Raw genomic sequence first — 27078 nt, forward strand, 5'->3', positions numbered from 1 at the left:
TTTTAGCAGAATTTTACAACGCAAAATGCACGTGTATGTTGCACAAACAATGCACATAATAAAACCTTCAATAAAAGCCTCAAAAAGCAGCATAAACAAGTCAAAGAAATACACAGGTTTGATGGTATTTATTTATTGAAAAAGATTGCTTTTTTTCATCTCTACACTTCAAAAGGCGGGTAGCGCGGAGGGAATCAAATGAATCGTTACGCCATAAAATCCGGAGCGCACCGATGTAGCTATGCAATAAATAACGCCTCATTTGATTCGGCGATGGTAGTTTCAAAGGCAGTTTGCTTTTCACTATTAATAAAATCAGTTCGAGTAGAAGAAAGGAAAAGCCGGGTTTATATTAAATGTCCTAGTGTTGAATCATGCAGACTATTCAGAACAGAATAGGACAGTGTTCGTCGGTAGCATCAATATAGAAATATCGTTTTAATGGATGGAAGTTGAGTTTTCACGCAAAACGCTGTTATATATGATAGGAGCTTCATAAAACTACCAATTTAAGTATCACCACGAGTGCAGATAGCTGTTGAACTATAAGTTTTTCTAAGTGAACATATATTTCAGCCGTAGTATATTGGATATCGTTTGACATTGGTGAGTGTTTATCGAATTGTTATTATACTTCTAAACGTTTATTTTGTTTCACATTGGGTTGTAGTCAGTTGTATAAAACTGTTAGAAGTTGTCCGTAGGTTAACTTTTGGCTAGTTTGCATATTAAAACATTTTGATTGGTTAAAAGTAAACTTTGGATTACTATTGTCCAATTAATTTACGGCTAACATTATCCTTTAATACAAAATAATTAACCGTTTTTATACATTTTTATTGGCTGCTGATTGTTAAAGTTAACAACGTGAAAAACGATGTTAACAAAAAATGAAGAAGCTTTTATCATGTTAGAAATACAGCAGATCACAAGTATATCAATTAAACTTTCAGAGCAGTCTTGATTTGAAAGTTGACAATGTTGTTAACTTTCAAAAAGATTGAACAATCGGCCCAATATTATAAAAATAAACGACACACGTTCATATCTTAAATTCAGTCAGTGGATATGATCATAAATGTATCGATTAAACTTCAAGGGCAGTGATGATTTCAAAGTTAACAACGCTTACTTTAACAACGTTGTTAACTTTAACGAAGTTTGAACAATCGGCCCAATAGTATATAAAGTATACAACAAACGTTCATATCTTAAATTCAGTCAGTGGATATGATCATATATGTATCGATTAAACTTCAAGGGCAGTGATGATTTCAAAGTTAACAACGCTTACTTTAACAACGTTGTTAACTTTAACGAAGTTTGAAAAAATCGGCCCAATAGTATAAAAATATACGTTCATATCTTAAATTCAGTCAGTAGATATGATCATAAATGTATCGATTAAACTTCAAGGGCAGTGATGATTTCAAAGTTAACAACGCTTACTTTAACAACGTTGTTAACTTTAACGAAGTTTGAACAATCGGCCCAATAGTATATAAAGTATACAACAAACGTTCATATCTTAAATTCAGTCAGTGGATATGATCATAAATGTATCGATTAAACTTCAAGGGCAGGTATGATTTCAAAGTTAACAACGCTTACTTTAACAACGTTGTAAACTTTCAAGAAGTTTGAACAATCGGTCGAGTATTATAAATGATATACGACAAACGTTCATATCTTAAATTTGGTCACTTTGTAATATCCAGTGCACTTCGTTCACAGGAGAGAAATGCTAATGTAATGCATGTAATTAGTTTGTTAAAAGATGCATTGTATATTAAATTCGGTAAGGAATTAGTACTCTGTAGCCTAAATCAACAGTAGGAATAATATACATACCTGTATATAATGACACGTTTCTTGAATCTGAAACATGAGTCACATTCATACGTGAGTGTTCATATTATAGTCATAAACTATATGGTATAACCAGACCAAATACGTTACACATATAATATTACACTTATACAAGTTTCCGAAAATTATTAAAGAATGAAACTTTATAAAATTCTTTGTAGCCATTAATGTTTTATATTAAAATAACAATGTAACATCTTATTAGACTGTAAATATTATATCAACATTTAAACATGACTTTGAAAGTATATGTGACTTTCGTGACAAGATAAGTATTTGAACTGAAATTAACAAAGAATTTCTATTCGGTTTTTAAGCACGTAAAATATATGACTGGAAAAATGTTCGAAAATAAAAAATTAAACTTATTCACATCAACATTGACATTTTTATATAAAATATTGTATGTGCTGGTAACGAATAGTCTGTCTGTCTGTCTGTCTGTCTGTCTGTTTGAACGCCCAAAGCCCGTCCGTCCAACCATCTGTCTTTCTGTTCAATTATCAACATTATTATTTGATTTTGTTTTAAAGTAGACATCTATATAGTAAAAACAACTCATAACAAAATATCTAGATGTTTGTTTTCATGGAGTTCCGGTCAACTAGAAAACAGTCACGGTAAAAGTCTATCAAGAGTGGACATATTCTGTATACTGCCATGTACTGTGTACTACTTTTTTCATAAAAGATACATCTTATTTTATAACGATCTGAAAACAACATTGTGGTGATCAGCTATAACATCGCAAAGTGAATAAACTGTACCGAAATTAACCACAAGATGCAAGTGTTGGTTAGGAACATTAATTATAACCGCACTTGCCATCTAGAGTATGAATATTTTCTCTTTTTGCTATTTTTAAAGTAAAGTTTAAGCTGAAAACAAAGGTAAAGCCGCTATCTTTTTAATTACTATACTTATTATTTTTATTATTATTATTATTATTATTATTATTATTATTATTATTATTATTATATTCTTGTATAATATTGCCGTTTTTTCGAATAATATAAATCATATGAACCAACAGCAATACTAGAAGCAGCAGTTTAGTAGAAGTAGTAGTAGTAGAAGTAGCTGCAGTGGCAGCAGCAGCAGCAGTGGCGGCGGCGGTGGTAGCGGTGGTAGCGGTAGCAGTAGAGGTAGTGGTGGTAGCCGTAGAAGTAGCATTAGCAGCAGCATTAGCAGCAGAAGCAGTAATAGCAGCAGTAGCAGTAGTAGTAGTTAAAATAGTAAAATAGGAAATTGAATTGATTCAATTTAGCAGTTTGTTTGATATATGTAGGCATGGTTACCGGCGTTCCTTCTAAACAGGTGTGCTTATCCTCTCGGCTTGCATGTGCATTATACAGTGTTTGTTCTAGCACAATGTGTGCGTTTGAACGCACAGATCAGAAAAGTACACAGTACAAACCGTTTATGATTTCAAAGACCACTCGAGAAATTTATGTCCCCATAAACATTCTGAGAATCGTTTGTGTTTCTCGTGCATAAAGTAACAGTTCATTGGAGTTATTGCGTGTGTTATACCGTGAACATGTGTTCAGCACACACAGTGGCCGACAATACGAGGTTATTGACTTAGTTTGCGTTCATTAATTGTCGTGCATTGAGGTAATACTATAATAAATGATGGTGTTTCTCCCGAGACTGACTCCTTCTATTCAATACTGCATATTAAGTGTTAACAATTTCATAGTTTCTAGTTAGTTTCACTGATTTCAAATGATTAAATTTATTTCATCTAATTTGCAACAACAGATAAGTATATCACTAACGGTTACGGGGGTTGGGGCGCAACCCGCGCCGCCCTCTCCACCCTTAATCGTCCAAGTTTACTTTAAACGTCAATACAGAAGACAAAAAGTAATAAAAAAAAATCGAAATGCACCATTTCAGACTAAATATAATTAGATTTGCTTTGGATGAGCCCCCCCCCCCCCTCACTCAAGCAAACATTATAAACTATTTAAATTTCGCCCTGAGTGTGGCGCGAATCCCAAATGGTTGTACCCTTATGCACCAGTCAATTGTAACCACAGCACCCCCATGTCCGGGGGTATACCGGGGATAGCCGGGGAAATGGGCCGTGTTTTTACCTTTCAGGTGGCTCCGCAGTGCCGGATGAATGCGGTGGTTTTGTCTTCGCGCAAAATATAGCGGGGAATTTGCCTTACCTAGGCTCCCTTGGGGTGCGGGGGCATTTGGCAGGGATTTGACCATCAGTTCGTCCCCGCAGGGCGGAGATTTTACCCGGGGTTGGCTGGACCGAAAGTCAAAGTCGCCGCTATTCCCCGGACCTGGGGGCCGTGGTTACAATTGACGGTTGTATTAAGTTACTTCCCTACAAACGTCAATTACTAGGACCGCCCCTGTAAAGTACTCAAATAACCCTTTTCTGACGATTCTAGAAGTAGTTAATTGTTTATTGGTCAACGGCCATTCCAGAGGTAGATGTAAGTTTTACGTTGGTTAATTTGCACATTCATGCGGTTTGATTAGTCACTAGTATTAAATCATTTTTTGACCATTAAGACATATATATTATAATTTATATGAGATAGAAAAAAAAACATACATGACTGTGTAAAATGAAAATTTCTCGGATACAGCTTTATCAACCAAATGAAAAAAACGTGCATCATTTGCCAGTGCTAACCTTCATGAAAAGAAAACGTCTTTCCAGTATAATTACTTTAACATACATGTATTATATCAATTGCTGTTTCACGGTAAGAAGTGAAACATCAATAAATATCAAGGCTAGAATAACGAAGTTGATGAAATCTCCTCACGTTCGTTGTAGATAATGCTGCATTTTTATAAATACACTGAGATACTTTAAAAACGCACGTGTACTTTGAAAATTAATATATAATTTGGTAAACATAAGAATGTTCAGCCCAGTAAATGCCTTTAGAATTAGGTTTCATGGATTGTCATAAAACTTACTAACAAGACATTTACTGGGCTGAACGATTTTCGTTTATTACATCTAACTTTCGAAGTAAGTGTTTTGCGTTTTTAATGTCTGTGAGTGTATATTAGAGTTAATGTTATGTGCATTTAAAGCTGCACTCTCACAGATTGGCCGGTTTGAAAACTGTTTTTGTCTTGGAACGAGCCATTTTTTTGGTGAAAATTGCATGGTAACCAGTAATATAGAAGGTTTTCATATTAATTTTAAGCTCAAAAATGATGGTTTCTGCATTTTTCTTTAAGCGCTAGTAACGCTTTTAGCCATGAAACATTAAATTTCGAGCGAAAATATGAAAAACTGCGATCTGATCTTTTGTCAGCAGTCTTTAATCAATGGTTTTACGCAAATGGCTCATTCCAGGACAGAAACGATGTGAAAACGGTAAATCTGTAAGAGTGTAGCTTGAAAAAAAGCCTTTATCATTATTTTAAACAAAAAGAAATTCTTTAGAAGGATATGGAAAAAGCAACACTTGAGTAAGCCTATAGGAAAACTACGGTGCCTCTGCATTGTCACCCACCTCTAATTTTTGTTTCGTTTTTGCGAAATATTATTTCGTATTTTGAGTAAGAATCATGCAAAATAACGTTTACGATACGCTTGGAAATTTATGATCCTATATCTTTAGTGAACACTGAACTATCGAGTAACATCCACTTAATTAATTGTACAGTTTCTGAAAACCTGCAATAGGCCTACTTAAAAATTATAGCAGGAATCTAAATTCTGTCCGTTCACATTTCTAATCTGCAGTGTCTACATAAAGCTGCTTTGATCGCGTTACATTCTACCTTCAGATATATTATTTATTGCGTTTCGGATGTTCGACCAAACGGAATAAATTAAAGACATTCAAAGCTCCATCGTGCTTTTATCCTTCTCGATACAATATTTTATTCAGTAGCTAGCAATCGTATGACTGTTTTGTTTTCAAGTGCCTTTTTGAAGTTAGAGTTTGTTTGATTTCCAATTGAATTAATAGACTTGCAAAATAAACCGTTGAAATAACAGGCTGTGACTGACAGCAATTCAATGGTTTATTATAAAGAGAAGGGATCGAATAAACATACAGTCGAACTCCGTTGGCTCTAACTCGCTTGGCTCGAATTTTTCGTTGGCTCGAACTGGATGTAAAGTACCGATTTCTTCACACTGAATATAAGCATTCCCGCTGACTCAAATTTCCGAGGCTCGTAGTATTTCCGCCGGTCCCTATGAGTTCGAGTCAACGGGGTTCGACTCGATATGCATTCAACGGTTAAGTTTTAAATGCAGGGACTTTCTGTTTGGCAACGTATAAACATATATGAATTCCGATGGTCAATTCCACTTGATCTAACTGACTTATTAAGCTTGATTTTGAAGACAGGTGTAATCTTACATGATTCTTGATCGAGTCCGTTTCGTGGACAAAATCTAGTTATGTTATATTTTTGAGTAACTTAATAGTACGTTTGGTGAGCTCGAACCCACGACTTATTTGCTAAGAGTCGGGCACCTGATGGGCTCGAACCCACGACTTCTTTGGTGAGAGACGGGCGCCTGGTGGGCTCGAACCCACGACTTCTTTGCTAAGAGTCGGGCGCCTGATGGGCTCGAACCCACGACTTCTTTGCTAAGAGTCGGGCACCTGATGGGCTCGAACCCACGACTTCTTTGCTAAGAGTCGGGCGCCTTGTGTACACAAACCCACGACTTCTTTGCTAAGAGTCGGGCGCCTGGTGGGCTCGAACCCACGACTTCTTTTCTTAGAGTCGGGCGCCTGGTGCGCTCGAACCCACGACTTCTTTGATGAGAGACGGGCGCCTGGTGGGCTCGCACAAACGGCTTCTTGGGTGAGAGTAGAGCGCCTGGTGGGCTCGCACCAACGGCTTCTTGGATGAGAGGCGGGCACTTGGAGGACTCGGACCCACGACTTCTTGGGTGAGAGTCGGGCGCCTGGTGGGCTCGGACCCACGGCTTCTTTGTTGAGAGACTGGCGCCTGGTGGGCTCGGACCCACGGCTTCTTGGTTGAGAGCAGGGCGCCTGGTGGGCTCGGACCCACGACTTCTTGGGTGAGAGACGGGCGCCTGGTGGGCTCGGACCCACGGCTTCTTGGTTGAGAGACGGGCGCCTGGTGGGCTCGGACCCACGACTTCTTGGGTGAGAGACGGGCGCCTGGTGGGCTCGGACCCACGGCTTCTTGGTTGAGAGACGGGCGCCTGGTGGGCTCGGACCCACGACTTCTTGGGTGAGAATCGGGCGCCTGGTGGGCTCGGACCCACGGCTTCTTGGGTGAGAGACGGGCGCCTGGTGGGCTCGGACCCACGACGTCTTGGGTGAGAGTCGGGCGCCTGGTGGGCTCGGACCCACGGCATCTTGTGTGAGAGCTCGAACCCGCGTTTTCTTGGGTGAGGACGGGCGCCTGGTGGTCTTGAGCCCGCGACGTTTTGGGTGAGGACGGGCGCCTGGTGGGCTCAAGCCCGCGACTTCTTTGGTGAGGGCCGGACATCTCTACCCCTCCTATGTTTCACACAAAATACTTATAGTTTACACACGGGAAAATAGTTCACACATGAAAGTAAATTGAGAATAGTTCACAAATAAAAGTAAAGGAGAAATTGTTCACATACAAAAGTAAAGGGACTTTAGTTCAGATATAAAGTATTTGTATGAAAGTAAAGGGAATAGTTCTCATGCAATATTAAAGGGACATTTAAACATACAAAAATAAGGCCAAAGTTTACAAAAGTAAAAGAGAAATTTCACATTCTAAACTATCAGGTATATTTTTCATACTAACGTATCGGGAACATTTATCATACAAACGTACCGGGTAAATTTGTCATACAAACGTAGCGGGAACATTTGTCATACAAACGTAGCGGGAACATTTGTCATACAAACGTAGCGGGAACATTTGTCATACAAACGTGGCGGGAACATTTGTCATACAAACGTAGCGGGAACATTTGTCATACAAACGTAGCGGGAACATTTGTCATACAAACGTAGCGGGAACATTTGTCATACAAACGTACCTGGAACCTTTGTCATACAAACGTAGCGGGAACATTTGTCATACAAACGTACCGAACATTTGTCATACAAACGTACCGGGATCTTTTGTCATACAAACGTAGCGGGAACATTTGTCATACAAACGTACCGGGAATATTTGTCATACAAACGTAGCGGGAACATTTGTCATACAAACGTAGCGGGAACATTTGTCATGCAAACGTAGCGGGAACATTTGTCATACAAACGTACCGGGAACCTTTGTCATACAAACGTAGCGGGAACATTTGTCATACAAACGTACCGAACATTTGTCATACAAACGTACCGGGATCTTTTGTCATACAAACGTAGCGGGAACATTTGTCATACAAACGTACCGGGAACATTTGTCATACAAACGTAGCGGGAACCTTTGTCATACAAACGTACCGGGAACCTTTGTCATACAAACGTACCGGGAACATGTGCCATATAAACGTAGCGGGAACATTTGTCATACAACCGTACCGGGAACATTTGTCATACAAACTTACCGGGAACATTTGTCACACAAACTTATCGGAAACCTTTGTCATACAAACGTACGGGGAACATTTGTCAAACAAACGTAGCGGGAACATTTGTCATACAAACGTACCGGGAACATTTGTCATACAAACGTAGCGGGAACATTTGTTATACAAACGTAGCGGGAACATTTGTCATACAAACGTAGCGGGAACATTTGTCATACAAACGTACCGGGAACCTTTGTCATACAAACGTAGCGGGAACATTTGTCATACAAACGTACCGAACATTTGTCATACAAACGTACCAGGAATATTACACAAATAAACATGATTAAAGTTCCAGAAATATTTACGTCCAAAAGTACCGGTAATACTTTACACCCATGTGTAGCATATATATTGTTACATCTATAAACACTATTCAACAGTCTAGTCTTTAACTGTGGACTTAAGGGTTTAACTTTGGAAAAAATGCACCTGATAATTAAAGCGTGATATTCAAATAAAATCCAGGTGAGGCATGATCAGAAAGAAGTTTGTGTACTACTTATGTTTGTATATTTTCAGGACATAGTTGCCTTGGAAGGAAACCGGCTATATATAACAAGGGAAACTAGTAAAAAAGAACAGAAGAACCAGGAACATCATTTTCATACAACAACAACAGCAACAACAAGAGCAGCAGCAGCAAGAACACTAGAAGAGCGAAACCAACTCATAGAAGACTAAAACATCGCCATTAACATTGGAGTAATTAATATCTGACTAACAATAGTTGAGAATCTCTCTGTGTCTGGGAGCATTAAAGAAAAAAGTCTTGGAACGCACTTTGAGTTTCCGTAATTGCTGTAACAACGCCTAGTAACAAGGGCCAAAAGGCAAACATCCTACAAATACAAACCTTTTGAGTAATGTAGAATGGGTTGCATGAATTACACATTGTAAAATAATGGTCTGAGATCAGACAACGGAGTTCTGTGTAAACTCTGCTCAAATGTAATTAAACATCCCGTGTTAGCGATCTGATCATCCGATAACTAAAGACCTTGCGGGCTTAACATCTCTACTGCAAAGCTTTGAACATTTTACCAAGTTCTTAATTACACAATTTTGCTAATGAACTACGGAACTACTCGTTAATATAACTGAAAAAAGAGTAATGAATTTGTTTTCTATGCAACAGATCCTGCTTTGATTGTTTCACTTTGTGCAAAGTGGTTTACAGAAATAATTTGTTTGCACGCAAAGTCTGACATTTCGGGGAAGGCAGTAGTGTGATACATATTCAAACTCTAGGTTTACAGAATCATACGTTGATTTTTCTTAAACAATGGCGGTGATTGAACTACTATAAAACAAAAACAGTAACCTGGTGTTGTCGAGCGATTTTGAGGTACTGTTTCCATAGAAACCGTCACCATGGCAACGAACGCGGTGTTGAGGTTAGCGTTGACAACCGCTGTTCTGACTATACTTCTTTGCAAGGTAAGCATTTTGCTGTTCACATTGGTAATATGGACTGACTCAGTTTAACAGTTTAGTTATAGCTTAAGATATTATAGCTAAATGTAAATGATTCAATAATTATCTAGTTTGATCTTCACGAATATTAATGATTAGAAGTGCAAAACCACTGTTTCTTGAACGTACCAGGTAAAATAAAGATATGAAATATGCACAATATAAGGGGTATCTTGTTTGAAAACCTTGACTGTAGGTATCTTTTTTGCCGATAAACAAACCTTGCCTAGGGGTATCTTGTTTACAAACCTTGGCTAGGGATATCTTCTTCGTCTGTATACAAACCTTGCCTAGGGGTATCTTGTTTACAAACCTTGGCTAGGGTCATCTTCTTCGTCTGTATACAATCCTTGTCTACAAATCTTTGTTGGGTATCTTGTCCGCCAATATACAAACCTTGCCTAGGGGTATCTTGTTTACAAACCTTGACTAGGGATATCTTCTTCGTCTGTATACAAACCTTGTCTAGGGGTATCTTGTTTACAAACCTTGACTGTTGGTATCGTCTTCGCCTATATACAAACCTTGCCTAGGGGTATCTTGTTTGCAAACCTTGGCTAAGGATATCTTCTTCGTCTGTATACAAACCTTGCCGAGGGGTATCTTGTTTGCAAACCTTGGCTGTGGGTATCGTCTTCCCCTATATACAAACCTTGCCGAGGGGTATCTTGTTTGCAAACCTTGGCTGTGGGTATCGTCTTCCTCTATATACAAACCTTGCCTAGGGGTATCTTGTTTACAAACCTTGGCTAGGGATATCTTCTTCATCTGTATACAAACCTTGCCTAGGGGTATCTTGTTTGCAAACCTTGGCTGTGGGTATCGTCCTCCCCTATATACAAACCTTGCCTAGGGGTATCTTGTTTGCAAACCTTGGCTGTGGGTATCCTCTTCTCCTATATACAAACCTTGCTTAGGGGTATCTTGTTTACAAACCTTGGCTGTGGGTATCGTCTTCCCCTATATACAAACCTTGCCGAGGGGTATCTTGTTTGCAAACCTTGGCTGTGGGTATCGTCTTCTCCTTTATACAAACCTTGCCTAGGGGTATCTTGTTTACAAACCTTGGCTGTGGGTATCGTCTTCCCCTATATACAAACCTTGCCTAGGGGTATCTTGTTTACAAACCTTGGCTGTGGGTATCCTCTTCTCCTATATACAAACCTTGCCTAGGGGTATCTTGTTTACAAACCTTGACTGTGGGTATCGTCTTCTCCTATATACAAACCTTGCCTAGGGGTATCTTGTTTACAAACCTTGGCTGTGGGTATCGTCTTCCCCTATATACAAACCTTGCCTAGGGGTATCTTGTTTACAAACCTTGGCTAGGGATATCTTCTTCATCTGTATACAAACCTTGCCTATGGGTATCTTGTTTGCAAAACTTGGCTTGGCATATCTTCTTCGACTGTAAACAAACCTTGCCTAAGGGGATCTTGTCCGTACATTATGCACAACTTGGCTGGGGGTATTTTCTTCGCCTGTATTCAAACCTTGCCTGGGGGTATCTTGTCCGTACATTATGCACTCCTTGGCTTGGGGTATTTTCTTTGCCTGTATTCAAACCTTGCCTGGGGGTATCTTGTCCGTACATTATTCACTCCTTGGCTTGGGGTATTTTCTTTGCCTGTATTCAAACCTTGCCTGGGGGTATCTTGTCCGTACATTATGCACTCCTTGACTTGGGGTATTTTCTTCGCCTGTATTCAAACCTTGCCTGGTGGTATCCTGTCCGTACATTATGCACTCCTTGACTTGGGGTATTTTCTTTGCCTGTATTCAAACCTTGCCTAAGGGGATCTTGTCCGTACATTATGCACAACTTGGCTGGGGGTATTTTCTTCGCCTGTATTCAAACCTTGCCTAGGGGTATCTTGTCCGTACATTATGCACTCCTTGGCTTGGGGTATTTTCTTCGCCTGTATTCAAACCTTGCCAAGGGGTATCTTGTCCGTACATTATGCACTCCTTGACTTGGGGTATTTTCTTCGCCTGTATTCAAACCTTGCCAAGGGGTATCTTGTCCGTACATTATGCACTCCTTGACTTGGGGGTATTTTCTTCGCCTGTATTCAAACCTTGCCTGGTGGTATCTTGTCCGTACATAATGCACTCCTTGACTTGGGGTATTTTCTTTGCCTGTATTCAAACCTTGCCTGGTGGTATCTTGTCCGTACATAATGCACTCCTTGGCTTGGGGTATTTTCTTTGCCTGTATTCAACCCTTGCCTGGTGGTATCTTGTCCGTACATAATGCACTCCTTGACTTGGGGTATTTTCTTTGCCTGTATTCAAACCTTGCCTGGTGGTATCTTGTCCGTACATAATGCACTCCTTGACTTGGGGTATTTTCTTCGCCTGTATTCAAACCTTGCCTAGGGGTATCTTGTCCGTACATTATGCACTCCTTGACTTGGGGTATTTTCTTCGCCTGTATTCAAACCTTGCCTAGGGGTATCTTGTCCGTACATTATGCACTCCTTGACTTGGGGTATTTTCATCGCCTGTATTCAAACCTTGCCTGGGGGTATCTTGTCCGTACATTATGCACTCCTTGACTTGGGGTATTTTCTTCGCCTGTATTCAAACCTTGCCTGGGGGTATCTTGTCCGTACATTATGCACTCCTTGACTTGGGGTATTTTCTTTGCCTGTATTCAAACCTTGCCTGGTGGTATCTTGTCCGTACATAATGCACTCCTTGGCTTGGGGTATTTTCTTTGCCTGCATTCAAACCTTGCCTGGTGGTATCTTGTCCGTACATAATGCACTCCTTGCCTTGGGGTATTTTCTTTGCCTGTATTCAAACCTTGCCTGGTGGTATCTTGTCCGTACATAATGCACTCCTTGACTTGGGGTATTTTCTTCGCCTGTATTCAAACCTTGCCTAGGGGTATCTTGTCCGTACATTATGCACTCCTTGACTTGGGGTATTTTTTTCGCCTGTATTCAAACCTTGCCTAGGGGTATCTTGTCCGTACATTATGCACTCCTTGACTTGGGGTATTTTCTTCGCCTGTATTCAAACCTTGCCTGGGGGTATCTTGTCCGTACATTATTCACTCCTTGGCTTGGGGTATTTTCTTCGCCTGTATTCAAACCTTGCCAAGGGGTATCTTGTCCGTACATTATGCACTCCTTGGCTGGGGGTATTTTCTTCGCCTGTATTCAAACCTTGCCTGGTGGTATCTTGTCCGTACATTATGCACTCCTTGACTTGGGGTAATTTCTTCGCCTGTATTCAAACCTTGCCTAGGGGTATCTTGTCCGTACATTATGCACTCCTTGACTTGGGGTATTTCCTTCGCCTGTATTCAAACCTTGCCTAGGGGTATCTTGTCCGTACATTATGCACTCCTTGACTTGGGGTATTTTCTTCGCCTGTATTCAAACCTTGCCTAGGGGTATCTTGTCCGTACATTATGCACTCCTTGACTTGGGGTATTTTCTTCGCCTGTATTCAAACCTTGCCTGGTGGCATCTTGTCCGTACATTATGCACTCCTTGACTTGGGGTATTTTCTTCGCCTGTATTCAAACCTTGCCTAGGGGTATCTTGTCCGTACATTATGCACTCCTTGGCTGGGGGTATTTTGTTTGTGTACAATTCACAGCCCACAGAGAGAAAAGAGAAATTACAGCGTTATTCACTTCGTTATTCACTTATACAAAACGTTTTTTATCGAACATTGTCATTGACAACATGACACATAATAGTGACGTCACCCGCAATCCTTACTCTTGGAATATTTACTCGTGTATATAACTCGGGTTAAGCAGTGTGTGTATACCACGTGATAAATTACGGCATATATGCTACGTCGGAAGGCAACATTTTGCTTAAAAGGAAGACTTAAATCAAAGATAACTTTTTTTGAACAACACCATTTTAAATAAAACAGAGGGCAGTCCATGCCATGTGAATAGGTTTGTCGAAGTGTTATAAGAAACTAAACTCTCAATCAAACTCTGGTAAAAGACCGAAGGCAGGGCACCGTAAGCGGCGTCGACTGCGCTATGTTTCATTTAAAATCGTGTAGAAATAGTGAAGTTATCTCTGTTTAAAGTCTTTTTTCAAATCAAAATATTGCCTTCCGTTGTAGCATTTATGACGCAATTTATCACGTGGTATACACACACTGTTAAGGGTGCCATTACTATTTTTATCAACTTGGGTAGACACTTTTTATTATCATTGCTAAGACTTTAAAGCCTCGTGAAATTTGATTTGTTTTCTTTTAAGTTAATTTATAAATAAATTTATCTTACACAATGTTTAATAATTTGTAGGCGATAATGAACTATCAACAGTTTAATATATCTCAGTTTTCAACAACTCTCTTAACTTCAAAGAGATGTTTCAACCTAGGGTACTTTGTTGAACGAAATTGTATATTTTAATGCCAGGATAGAATTTCTGTTTCGATAGTTTTTCTCATTTTCTTAACAAAACAAATTTGTTCTTCAAAAAATCCCCAATTATTGAATCTGCATGTCATAATGACATTCACAAACACTTGGTATGATGATAAATGGTTTATATAAAGCGAAATATTTATACACATTTTAGTATTTGGAGGTGATAATTTAATTGAAATGTAATATCGCTTCTTATATCTCGTAACACATCATAATATAAAACATTTAGCCGCGCTTCGAAGCACTTAAGTGAATTAAGATGTTTTTTGAGATTCTAGTGATATCTTGATATTATAAATTTGACACGATTATAATTGACTCACACATAGATCATTTTAACTAAATAGCTGTAGGTTGTGACATCGATACGTACTGCAGAGGGGAATGTACTTTTGTTATAAATTGAAGAATTCATTCATTCATTCATTCATTCATTCATTTTCTCATTCATTCATTCATTCATTCATTCATTCATTCATTCATTCATTCATTCATTCATTCATTCATTCATTCATTCATTATTCATTCATTCATTCATTCATTCATTCATTCATTCATTCGGTCGGTCGGTCGGTCGGTCGGTCGGTCGGTCGGTCGGTCGGTCGGTCGGTCGGTCGGTCGGTCGGTCGGTCGGTCGGTCGGTCGGTCGGTCTCGTTCGTTCGTTTGTTCGTTCGTGCATTTCTTCATGCGTTCGTTTGTCATTCGTTTGCCCGCTAGCTCTTTGGTCCGTTCATTCATTAATTAGTTCGGTCGGTCAGTCGGTTGGCCTTCCAGCCAGTCAGTCATTCATGCAGTCATATTCATGCGGTCATAGTCATTGATGGTGGAATGAATGTTTGGTTGATTGAATGTTTGGTTGATTGATTGATTGATTGGCCCGTCGTTTGATCAATATATTGATTGACTTATTGATGGGTTAAAAGAAATATAGGAAACAATCTTACGAAGTATTAACATGTTTCTATTACACTAAGAAACATATTTGTATTCAAGCTTAGATTACTGACAAACCTATTTTTGTCGTCAGCTTTCTTAAAACGCATAAACATGTAATTGGATACAAAGGTTTTATAAGTATGAAATATTTCACAAGTCTGTGATCTGTTATTCGATACAGCTGGTCTTCATCATTTTAAAAATCATCACCCAAACTTCGAGTGAAGAAGAAATAATGATACCCAGATAGGCTGGTTCTGCTCAATAAATTTTGGTAATTGGAAAAAATAGCCTTTGAAATACATTACAATTTTAACCAATTACTTTCGAGCCTGCGTCGAAAATTACTATGTTTGGTAATAAAGGACTTTATGTCTTTAGACGTGTTATTACCGAGGAAACAATGAAAAATCTCCTTTGATTTTTGTGTGAAGTAATTTAAAGTCCTCGCCTTTTTGAGGTTTCATTTAAATTAAATTTCACACATCAAACGCGAAAAATTATTAACTCAACATCCCCTGTAAGATAAGTTTATACCTCAATCGGAACACTTCGGTTTTCCGTCATGGGTGGGTGATTTTATTGCGCACGCATAAATAAATTCGATAGTTTTCTTTGAGCAAATAGTTAAAGTTTCATGTAGTAAATTGCTCACAAGTACGTATAATTTGGTATAATGTGAACAAATATCGCCTCACATCTTTGTAAAACGAAAATAATTCGCGTGTTTAGGCTGATTTCTTATTGAAGTTGCAATCAGTGTTTGTATAAGTGGCTAAGATTGTTACAAATTTGTTTTTTGAAATATGTTGTCTGCAGTCCTACGTATATAATGTTCATTCATTCTAAATAAGTGACTATAACATGGGTTGTACTTTGATCATATGATCATTTTATTACCAAACATTTTAACGTCGACTCAGTTATATAACCACAATAGTCATTTTAAAAAATGAATAATAGAATAAAATAAATAAAATGTGCTATTGTTTTATTATTATATATAAAAATAATATGAATGTTATTATCAACTTGAAATAAAAAATTGGCATTTTCGCATATGCTAATGATTCTAAATTAACATGTTAAACTTGGTGGAGAAATGGACTGACTGTAAAATATGCTATGAAACTATTTTTATGTTTTTTCGTCGGAAATTAATGAACAAGAAATATGACAAATCCCTTGTTAAAACACAAAAACATCAATTCATAGTAGGCCATACCAAATTATTTTTATGTTTAACGTACCTTTAATACGAAAACATATCTAGCTATTGTGCAAAAAACGAACCAACAAAACGAAAGTAATGCTTAATGAGTGACATCATGAGTAGAAAATATATCACAGCCTCCTTAGGCAATTCTTAATCATTTTCAATTGTAAGATAGATTTCCATTGCATTAAAATAAAACTTAATGTTAGTGTGTTGATCAAGTGACACAAACTGCAAAGTTTTCTGATTTTAAATGCTAAGCATATTAGTACAAAGTATACAACATGTTGTTTGTACTTTTATTCTGTAGTCGGAACTGAAGTAAACGGAAATTGAAATGATTCGGCTAAAACTTTTAAAATATCATTTTATTGTATTATATAACGTCCGCGGACGCTAAACATAGAAACCATTAGGTATGGTCTTTAAAAAAAATCTTGCCTGAAAGAGGGAGCCAAAATGAATGCCCCACATTACAACATCTATGGTTTTACAACGCGTATTGAACACAAGCGGATTCAGAGGGGGTGCATCCGGCGTCACCTCCCCCCCCCCTCTAAAATCGTCCAAGTTCACTTATTATTTCAATTTGGAATTGAAAAAAGAGAGTATTAATATACTCTCTAAATGCACCATAAACGACTTCAAATGGTAAAATATTCCTCAGTGAGTAACTCCAAAACCCCATCAAACTGTTTATGCCATTTGCTTTTGGTTCTGAGGGAGGGGCGCAAGTCAAAAGGCTACACCCCTAAATCACGCTCACTTAACGCTAATTCCTGGAACTGCCCCTTTTAAATAGATGTTCGGACTTTTTTACCTTGAACCTATCATTTGGCCACACGCAGTCAATCTGAAACAACATTAACAACAACACTTAACCAATGTGCCGTTTCAGGAGCAGGAATAAAAAAGAATAAAGGGTGATGCATAAAAGCTGCATTATTTTGATGCAGACGAAATACCGTTTGATTATTTCTTTAAACCAAGCGATAAAAGCGCTTGAGTAATGGGTACTTTGTCTAATGATAGTATTTGGACTGACTGTTGGGGCGGGGTTGAAATACAGAACCGGTCTTGAAAAAAATGTTTGTTTGCCGTACCCGACCTGAACATTTGACACATGAAGTTAGTTAAAAACCTACCAACCAACAAACATCTTTAAGAATGTCTTCAATTCAACCAACTGTGTTAATTAAATTCGAAGTGCATTCCCGGATCTGGGGTTTTTTAAGGATTTTTTAATGTATCAAAAAATAAATAAAACAAAACTAGTTTAGCTAGGCCTCTTGTCTGATTATGTTGATGAACAACATGATCAATTTGTTTTGTAAACATGCAGCGTAAAAATAACAAATATTCAAAATTGACCAATTTCGTTGTCAAATCTGGGAGTATGATTTGTGATTGGTCCATGATCAAGTGTATAAAGCCCGTCCTTCATCTGTCTCTGTCGTCGAGAGGTTCTTTCTTACCTCTTCGCAATGGATGCTAAGGAACTGATTTTCAGAACCCGTTTCCACATTTTTATTTATCCATTGTATCGTTGTCGTCTTATACATATAGTCAGTAGTACTAGTCGTTGTTAGTCTACAGTACAGTAGTCAGCTAACTGCAGTCGAATCTCGTTGGTTCGAAGTCCCAGGGACCGGCGAATAAACCTTGATCCTCGGGAAATTCGATCCAAGCGGAAATGCTTACCTTCAGCATTAAGAAATGTGTCCTTTTCATCCAGTTCGAGCCACCAATGAAATCTAGCCAAGCGAGTTCGAGCAAACGGTGTTTCGACTGTAGTTTCGTTTAACCTTGTTTTAAAAAAATCAGGTATACTTAATACACGATTACTGTAAAACTGTACCTAATTGGCCCTTTAAGGCGACAAATTGGAACCATACATTATGTTGTAATAATTTAAAACAATTGACTGCTCCTCAACGTTCTTAACACGAACATAAAGCAACCACCATGGAGTACCATTTATATTCATCATTATACTTAAAATGCGTGAGCGCAACAGAGAAACACTGTAGAACGATATCGTAATAAAAATGAATTGTGTTCAAAGGGCAAAGCATCGTTCTGAGAGAATCATAAAATAAAAGGAGAGAATAAAGAGGCCTTTACATTTATTAGCTCAAAGTGGAGTGGAGTGGGAACTCAGCGTGTTTTGCAGATTTTTCTAGGGAGAGCTGGATTTTTAGCCTCCATGAAACACTATTGATGTTCATTTGAAATGTTGGCTTAGAAAGGAAAATGTTTGGGATAGAAGTGCGTTTGATTCTGTTTGTTTCAGGGGTTTTGATTTAACACGATTTGGAACATCAGACAGTGTAGTAAAGACCTATTGATTAAATAATGTCTTTTGGTGGCCTTTGTTCTAAATAGACACAATTGCAGTTTTTTAGCATAAAGTATTTTATAACGAAAACATTTTCCGATTGACCTTAAGCTAGGTTGTATTTTAAAAGAATTATGGAAGTGATATTCAGCGCACCTGGAAGACCTAAAGATCTCTTTGATTCAAGTAGTATATATGTGTTGCGTAGTATATATGTGTAACGTAGTATATATGTGTAGCGTAGTATATATGTGTAACGTAGTATATATGTGTTGCGTAGTATATATGTGTAACGTAGTATATATGTGTTGCGTATTATGTATGTGTAACGTAGTATATACGTGAAGCGTATTATGTATGTGTAGCGTAGTATATATGTGTAACTTAGTATATATGTGTAGCGTAGTATATAGTTTACATATGTAGCGTAGTATATATATATATATATATATATATATATATATATATATATATATATATATATATATATATATATATATATATATATATATGTAACGTAGTATATAATAGGAGTAGCATACATGCAGCCTTGTGTTGCCGTCATGGCCAAATGAATTGATTTGTAGTTATTACATCGAGCAATGAAACCATGTGCTTTTATGTATGATTTAATATCATCATGCTATTGGTCAACGGATTGTTTGTTTGACGACTGGCGACTTCCATACATATGAATATAATTATGTAGGTTAAGTATTATAGTATTCCAAACCCGACCAGTTCATCATGTCTTCATACACATAAATACCGCTTTTATGCTTATTTCTTTCAAATTAAACGCGGTATCCTTCATAAGAACCATTGTTTTCGACATCTATTTATCCTTTTTGGAATATAAAAACAATATTTTTATTTGTGGTAAATCATATTTAAAGTGAACAACGTTGCTAACTTTATCGTTGCTAACATTATCGTTGTTAACATTCAAATCATTACTTCTGTGATAATTAATGGGTACACTTGTGATTTGCAGTATTTATTTCTAGATTTGTGACAACTGGTTCAGCTGTGCTTGTTTTATTAAAATCTATGAGCCCATTATCAAATATTTAAAGTTTAAAAGTTAACAACGATGTCGCCAATCACGTGTTAACTTTTACAAAGTTCTGAGCAATAGGCCTAATATATACTTAATGTACTCTTAAAAGCCAATGACAAGCTTCAAAAAGCATAACAAGAATGGTTTAGAACAATTCTCTTATCATTATCGCGGTATTCCAGTCACAAACAAAACGACCACAGATGCCTTCTGAAGTTTGTTACAAAGAGAATCACAAATAAGGATGGAATATCATCAAGAGAAACAACGATAATATGTTCTCTTTTTTCCAAGCAAATTAGCTTGACATCAAAAGCATCGTGACCATTTGAGTTGCAATTAAACTCTTTGAATACAGAAATTTCGTATTCAGAGTAGGGGCTATTGTGTTTTTACACGCGATCGGAAATATATTAATATGCAGTTTCGCAACAGATTATTTGCATATAAAATAGCTGCATGTTTTGTTCTGTACTCTTATTAAAGCCAGGCTCACACTGTCACGTAATAAATCTCAATTGCCCGCCAATTTCTAAATCTTGACAGACAGTGGATACATGCGCGTGTCTGTATTCACGAATTATCAAGATAAATTACTGCTTTCAAAATCGTGGGCAATCGGGGTTGAAGTCGTGCCAGTGAGAGTAAAAATATCGCTCATTCGGAACTCCTCTGCCATTTTCAATCGAAAACAACATCGGATGTATGCCGGAAAATCAGTAGAAGTAGTTCGTTAAATTTTAAATAATAGTTTTAATTTTTTGTAGTGTTTTAACGTATATTTTGTATTACTAAGTTTAAATTGATTGGCAGTAATTGATTATTGCAAAGATAATTAAGATTGCCAAGAGTTAAGTCATGAAGTTTAACTTCTAAATTCAAATTACTACGTGATCTTCTTGCAGCGTAAAATATAAAGATTTCATACATTGTAAACCGTCCATTTACATCTGATGTTTTTTATGAAAAAAGGCCGAGGAATTCCGAATGCATATTGCTGTTATTCGTATTTCCGTCTTAGGATATTAAATCGCTAGTATTCGTATTCCCACAGTAGGGTAGTCGCCAGCATTCGTACAAAAAAGGCTGAAATCGTGACATTGAAGCCAGGCTTAAAAAAAGAGTAACTAATTGAAATAAATATTTCAAACACTTTCATATTGTTGAGGTTAACTATAATTTGTCTGTCCTAATGTTGCCTTAATCGCAGCTTAGAGCTACAAATAACATAAAAACATCAATATGAATTAGTTTAAAAAATATATCAATTTTTTTTTATAATTTTGATACGTATAATAACAGATTTGTTTTGTCTTAAGTTGGTTCATTGAAACATTGATAAAGGCATAAGAGGGCAAGACCAATTTCATTAGACTCTTCTACTCAAGTCGAGTCTGAGATCGATGTGATTTGAAATCCAATACATTCATGTTCGAACACGCTTGTTATACTGTTATGAATTATGATGGTCATATAAAATATTTTTTTACTGGAAATATAATTATATCAACAGGGTGTGTAGCACCATTTTCCTTATTAATGTAACCTTAATACCTGCTTTACCACACAGTTTCACAAAATTGCAACTCATGCAGTCATTTTGTGCTCCCTCGAGAGTAGGAGTTTTTGAGACGACACATGTCATGACTATAATAGCAACCAGTCAATATTTAAAATATCGAATCTATTCATGACAGACACGACTATTTGAGGGCAAAAAAAAACAGTTCTCGATGTTTCAGACGTCTAACGTAAATAATTTGTTTATTGCGTCCTGAAACTGTGTCTGGTGATATTTCAAGGTCACCAACCTTAAAATCGGGGAAAATATTTTGTTGCAATCTAATACATAAATCGAAACAGTTTCGCATTGGTACGTATAAATTTACTGTCAGTGATATTGGATAATGGATGACTGATTCCTAGCTGTTTTCTGAAGATGTTTTTGTTCTGTACCTATTGTTACGTCAAGTGGATATTATATCAAAGTTGACTGTTTACAAGCTATTTTCTAAAAGATTTTTTTTATACCTATTCACGTCAAGTCACGTCAAGTGAATATTATGCGACAGTCAATTCTAACCACCCCCCCCCCCCCCCTTGGTTCGGGGGTATACCGGGAATAGCAGGGGAATGGGCAGTGTTTTTACCTTCCAGGTGGTCCCGCACTGCCGGGTGAATGTGGTGGTTTTGTCTTCGCGCCAAAAGCAGCTGTGAATGGGCCTTACCTAGTGTCCTTGGGGTGCGGGGGTATTTGGCGGGGATTTAATCAGAAGTTTGTTCCCGCAGGGCGGAGATTTTACCCGAGTTTGGCTGGACCGTTAGTCAAAGTCCCCGCTATTCCTTGAACCTGAGGGGGGGGGGGGGCGCGGTTACAATTGACTGGTTCATTATATCATAGTTAACTGGTTCCTGTTTCCTGTAAAATATATTGTTGTTGTTTTTTACCTATATATGGCCCGCCAGTCACGTGTGCTCTTGTTTAAACATTTCAGGTGCTAAGCGTGATGGCTGGCTGTCTAGAAAACGAGGTGGAAATTCAGTACAATTCGTCCTTTACAATCTGCTGTACCACGTGCCAAACCGGAAACGGTGTAGACATCGATTGTACACCGGAAGTTGATACTGAATGTACTGCATGTGTTTCCGGATTAACATATTCGGATACGATCACGCACGATGACAAGTGCAAGCCTTGCTCAACTTGTGGAAACCATTCGTTATTTGTGCTCCATCCGTGCAATGCCACCCAGAACACCATTTGTCTCTGCCCTGACGGGTATTTCTACAATTCTGAGTTAGATAAATGTGAACTCTGTGACCTTTGTCCAGCGGGGTGGGGCGCAAGTAGGAAGTGCAATACGAATCAAAACACGATATGTTCGCCCTGTGAGGGCAATAAAACATTCTCAAACAAACTGGATTACTATTCTCAGTGCGATAAGTGTGCTGAATGCAGTTCATCCGAAGTTATGCTCCAAGAATGTATGGCTACCGAGGACACGATCTGCTTTAGTAAGTATGATGTTTGTCACTATATGTCGTAAACATATATAAATATGTTATATATAGCTGTTCTCGTGTATCAACAACATATAGTATCTGTAACGCTGGAAAAAAATATCAGGGACTATTTTTAAGTTATGCACAGATGTTCTCTCGTACCAAATACATATTGTTCCTGACACAATCTGCTAAAGTCAGTTTATTATGTATGACTCTTATAATTATCGTGTGCGAATAGAAAATAGTGCAGGCAATTAAAGACGCACAATAACGTGGATTTATAAGACCCCCGACCCCACCCACCCCCCACCCCAACTATAGGCCTAATCGGATCCAACTTGACAATAAAGACGTCAATCAAACTATATCAATATGCTCTGTGTTGTGTGGATTAAAGATACTGGTACATGTAATTGTAAAGCAAAATAATATTTTCCAAGTAACACTAAGAGGCTGATAGTTTTCTCGTGGTGTAGGTGACCGCCTCTCATCCAATAGGTTATGGGTTCAAGCCTAACTGGGGTTACTTTCTCATAGCTGCTTCTTAAAATGGACACCAGTTCTGGTTTCTACACAGGATTTGGACTTTATGTGATTCCATGATTAGCTATTAGCTTTCGTCACAAGCGGCTAAAAAGTTATTATCAACAAAGTAACATTAAGAACATGTTAATTGTGTCATTGCAGCTACCACATAAGGAATGCGTAGATGTTCTATTGTATCAAATACATATAGTTCCTGTAACGCTGGAAAAAAATGTCAGGGACTATGTTTTAGTTATACAAAGATGTTCTATTGTATCAAATACATGTAGTTCTTGCTTCGCTTGAGAACTTGACAAGGACTGTTTTAAATTATGCAAACATGTTATATTGTACCCAAGCACATAAAGTTCCTGCTACGCATGGAAACATGACAGGGACTATTTTTAAGTTGAACAAAGACTTTCTATTGTACAAATTACATAAAGTTCCTGCTTCGCCTGGGAATTAGATCTTACACATGCCTTTAGGAGTTGTTATGCAATCCTTTGAAGCCTCTGTTTAATAGCTGGTAGTCTTTGTGGACGATTTCCATTAAAGGTAATAAAACTAAAACGAACTTTGAGCATTTAAATACTAACGATGGTATTAGGAGTTTTATAGCATTTTGTGTGCTTTTGTGTCTGGCGAACATATTGAAATTAAATTGACTCTCGGCGTTTTCTCTGTTTTATTTGAATTTAAATACAGTTTAGAATTAAGTTCACAACAGATTCAAAGTACTTTGAACGTAAATTTTCGTTAAAACTGGACACTTATGATTCGTAAGGCGAAGGTTACCTTGTTTTGCAAACTAATGTCTATAATCTTTTCAACTTATACACACCTTATTATTACCGTGCTTGAGAGTGTATCTTTGTTTTCGTCTATACATTAACCCACAAAAACGGAACGATAACAAGTAGGCGGAGCTTAACCGTTCATTAACTAGCACGCGGATAACTTATAACGTTATTCACTAATAACATACGCTAGTTACTGAACGTTGTCATTGACAACGTGATACAAAACAGTTACGTCACCCATAACCCTGGTGAATGAGGCGCTCTTGTACAATTTCATTAACTTGGGTTGTGGTGCCATATCTATTACTTATAAACGATCAGCTTCAAAAACTCCTAGATAAATCGTGTTACAAAAACTACTCAGCAGGTGAGCATGTTATAGCCGGATTTAAACAGGTGAAAAATGAATAATAAATTTTTATTGGTCAATATTCTTAAATACTCGAACTTTGTTATTAATTATTTGAAAATCATCTGGGCAAAAACGTATTATAATAATAATAGAGGAAGTGTTTCATGTTATGCAGTGAACGTGTCCGACTAACAAATGTATATTAGTAGCTCAATTTTGGCGATCGACAGAAAAGAGAGCCGGCGTACCTTTTCCTGTAGCCCGCAGCCCGCAGCACACAGCCCGCTTTATTTTCTGAAGATCGTCAAATTTGGGCTTATATGGTAATTGTTGGCGCATTCGTCTATCGATGTATGTAAATTGATGAACAGAAAGTTCTTGATTACATTGACCCACATAGAAATTGGAAGCACCAAGTACTTGCTACATTTTTCTACTAACACTAGTTCAACAAGTAGGCCATTGTGGAAAATACACTGAATGAAATATACCCGATGAAACTATTTTAGGTGCATCCTTAAGAATCGATCACCGTAAAATTGATTAACACAAATTTGAAAAATTCTTGATTGTCAAATGGTTTACACAGAAATGCGAACACCAAAAGTACATTTTGTCAGTCTACAGACCGTCTGGCACGATTCCTGTTCGCATCGCTGTTACCTTAAATGTTACCTGAAATTGCACGGGCGCACGAGCGCGTTCCATACGCAACAAACAAGGAAATGTTCGTTTATAGGGAATTTTTAGTTCCGATATGGCCGGAAGATCAAAGGCTCTCTCACTAATTAAATGCTTCATATTGGCGGCTTTCTTTGTATTAGCATGATCAAAGGAAATGATATTGGAAACTGCGAACTGTGTCGCGTTTATGGAAGAGTTTCCCATAAGAGTTCGTTTCAACATCGCCACGGGCTACCCTGGTGGATTTGTTTTGTGCTGGTTATGTCTGATTATTTCTTTTATATAGATTAAAATTAAATGAGATTAAAATTAATGGCACAGTTTAGCTTTTCCATGTTTTTCAAAGGTTAATTGGGGAACGGAGTGTCAATCGAATGTCGCAATGATTTATATATCAAGCTTATAATGCACCAGTCAATTGTAACCACAGCTTCCCCAGGTCCGGGGGTATACCGGGGATAGCCGGGGAAATGGGCCGTGTTTTAACCCTTCAGGTTGCCCCGCAGTGCCGGGTAAATGCGGTGGTTTTGTCTTCGCGCAAAATATAGCGGGGAATGGGCCTTACCTAGGGAACCTGGGGTGCGGGGGCATTTGGCGGGAATTTTACCATCAGTTCGTCTCCGCAGGGCGGGAATTTTACCCGGGGTTGGCTGGACCGAGAGTCAAAGTCCCTGCTATTCCCTGGAACGGGGGGGGGGGGGGGCGTGGTTACAATTGACTGGTCTATAAGATGAATTCTAAAATGTTATAATTACTTGAGTTTTATACACATATGAATTAACGACCAAACATGGGCTTTTTGGGCTTTACATTTTGTTTATTCGTATTTTTATAGTTAACTTATAACAGAAAAACTTTCATTTCCTGCATATGAAGTATGGTTGGAACTCGCTATATCGAACCCTGTTATCTCGACGTTCTGGTTATGTCGTGTTAGGTTGTACACTTTTTATATTTCGGTTATATCGAATGTTATATACAGGCACATCTTTATTTTATGCATAAATGGTACATTCGGAACTCGCTATGTCTAATTTTGTTTTCACGATGTTCTGGATATTTCGAACGATTTTGGAATGTGTTCGGTTGAGTGTATACACGTTTTGTATTTGATTATATCTAATGTTTGTTATCTCGAAGTATTTCGCAATGTCCCAACGACTTAGACATAGCGAGTTTTGACTGTATATACTTACATGGACGTTATTTGCCAGAAATACACGTTTCGCTCCACCGGAACATTTCTAAAATTTGCTACATTAGCTATGACTATGTTATGCAAAACACGAATACTACGGCATCGCGGTTGTAAGATTTTCTTTTTACAGAAATAAAAAAAATGCGTTTGGACTTTGTCTGCCGAACAATCAAGTAGGTTTTGAATCTGACCCAATAGCAGCGTTGTTTTTATATGCATGTCAAAACTATCAATCATCATGAATGTTTTTGTAAAAAACAGTTTATTTGTTCTTAATTCATTGGGCAAAATTTCCCCGCTGGTCTTACTCACTGCGACTTTTGTACAAAATTATATGTTCATGAAAAACAAAATGCATAAAATTGTTAGGACAGCAGGAGCGGGTCTTATACAGGACGTCAGAGGGGGCGTAACTTAGGAACATAAGCTTTTAACTTCCGCCATTCCCTCAGAACAAAAATTTATTTATACGTTGGCAGGAGTGTTTGAAGGTACTCCCCACCCCCACCCCCTGCTCAAAAAATATTATCAATTTTTAGTCCGAAATGGTGCTTTTGGACGTATTGCCAGACTTTTTTCTCCTAAATTGAAATAAAAAAGTAATTTTTGATGATGTTAATTGGGCGTGCGCCGGGTGCACCCCCACACCCCTG

At 37.9% G+C, this 27078-nt stretch overlaps 1 protein-coding gene across 1 annotated transcript in view; it reads left to right on the forward strand.

The window, feature by feature from the left end:
• The first annotated feature begins 302 nt into the window (after nucleotides 1–302).
• LOC128241534 (tumor necrosis factor receptor superfamily member 16-like) overlaps nucleotides 303–27078 on the forward strand; it is a 33476-nt gene continuing 6700 nt past the window's right edge. The window contains exons 1-3 of the mRNA XM_052958510.1: nucleotides 303–606; nucleotides 8936–9853; nucleotides 22353–22872. Coding sequence (XP_052814470.1) covers nucleotides 9788–9853; nucleotides 22353–22872 — 586 coding nt within the window. The 5' untranslated portion in view covers nucleotides 303–606; nucleotides 8936–9787. The remainder of the gene's footprint in view (nucleotides 607–8935; nucleotides 9854–22352; nucleotides 22873–27078) is intronic.

Source organism: Mya arenaria, chromosome 7, assembly GCF_026914265.1.
Source record: "Mya arenaria isolate MELC-2E11 chromosome 7, ASM2691426v1".
Taxonomy (NCBI): Eukaryota; Metazoa; Mollusca; class Bivalvia; order Myida; family Myidae; genus Mya; species Mya arenaria.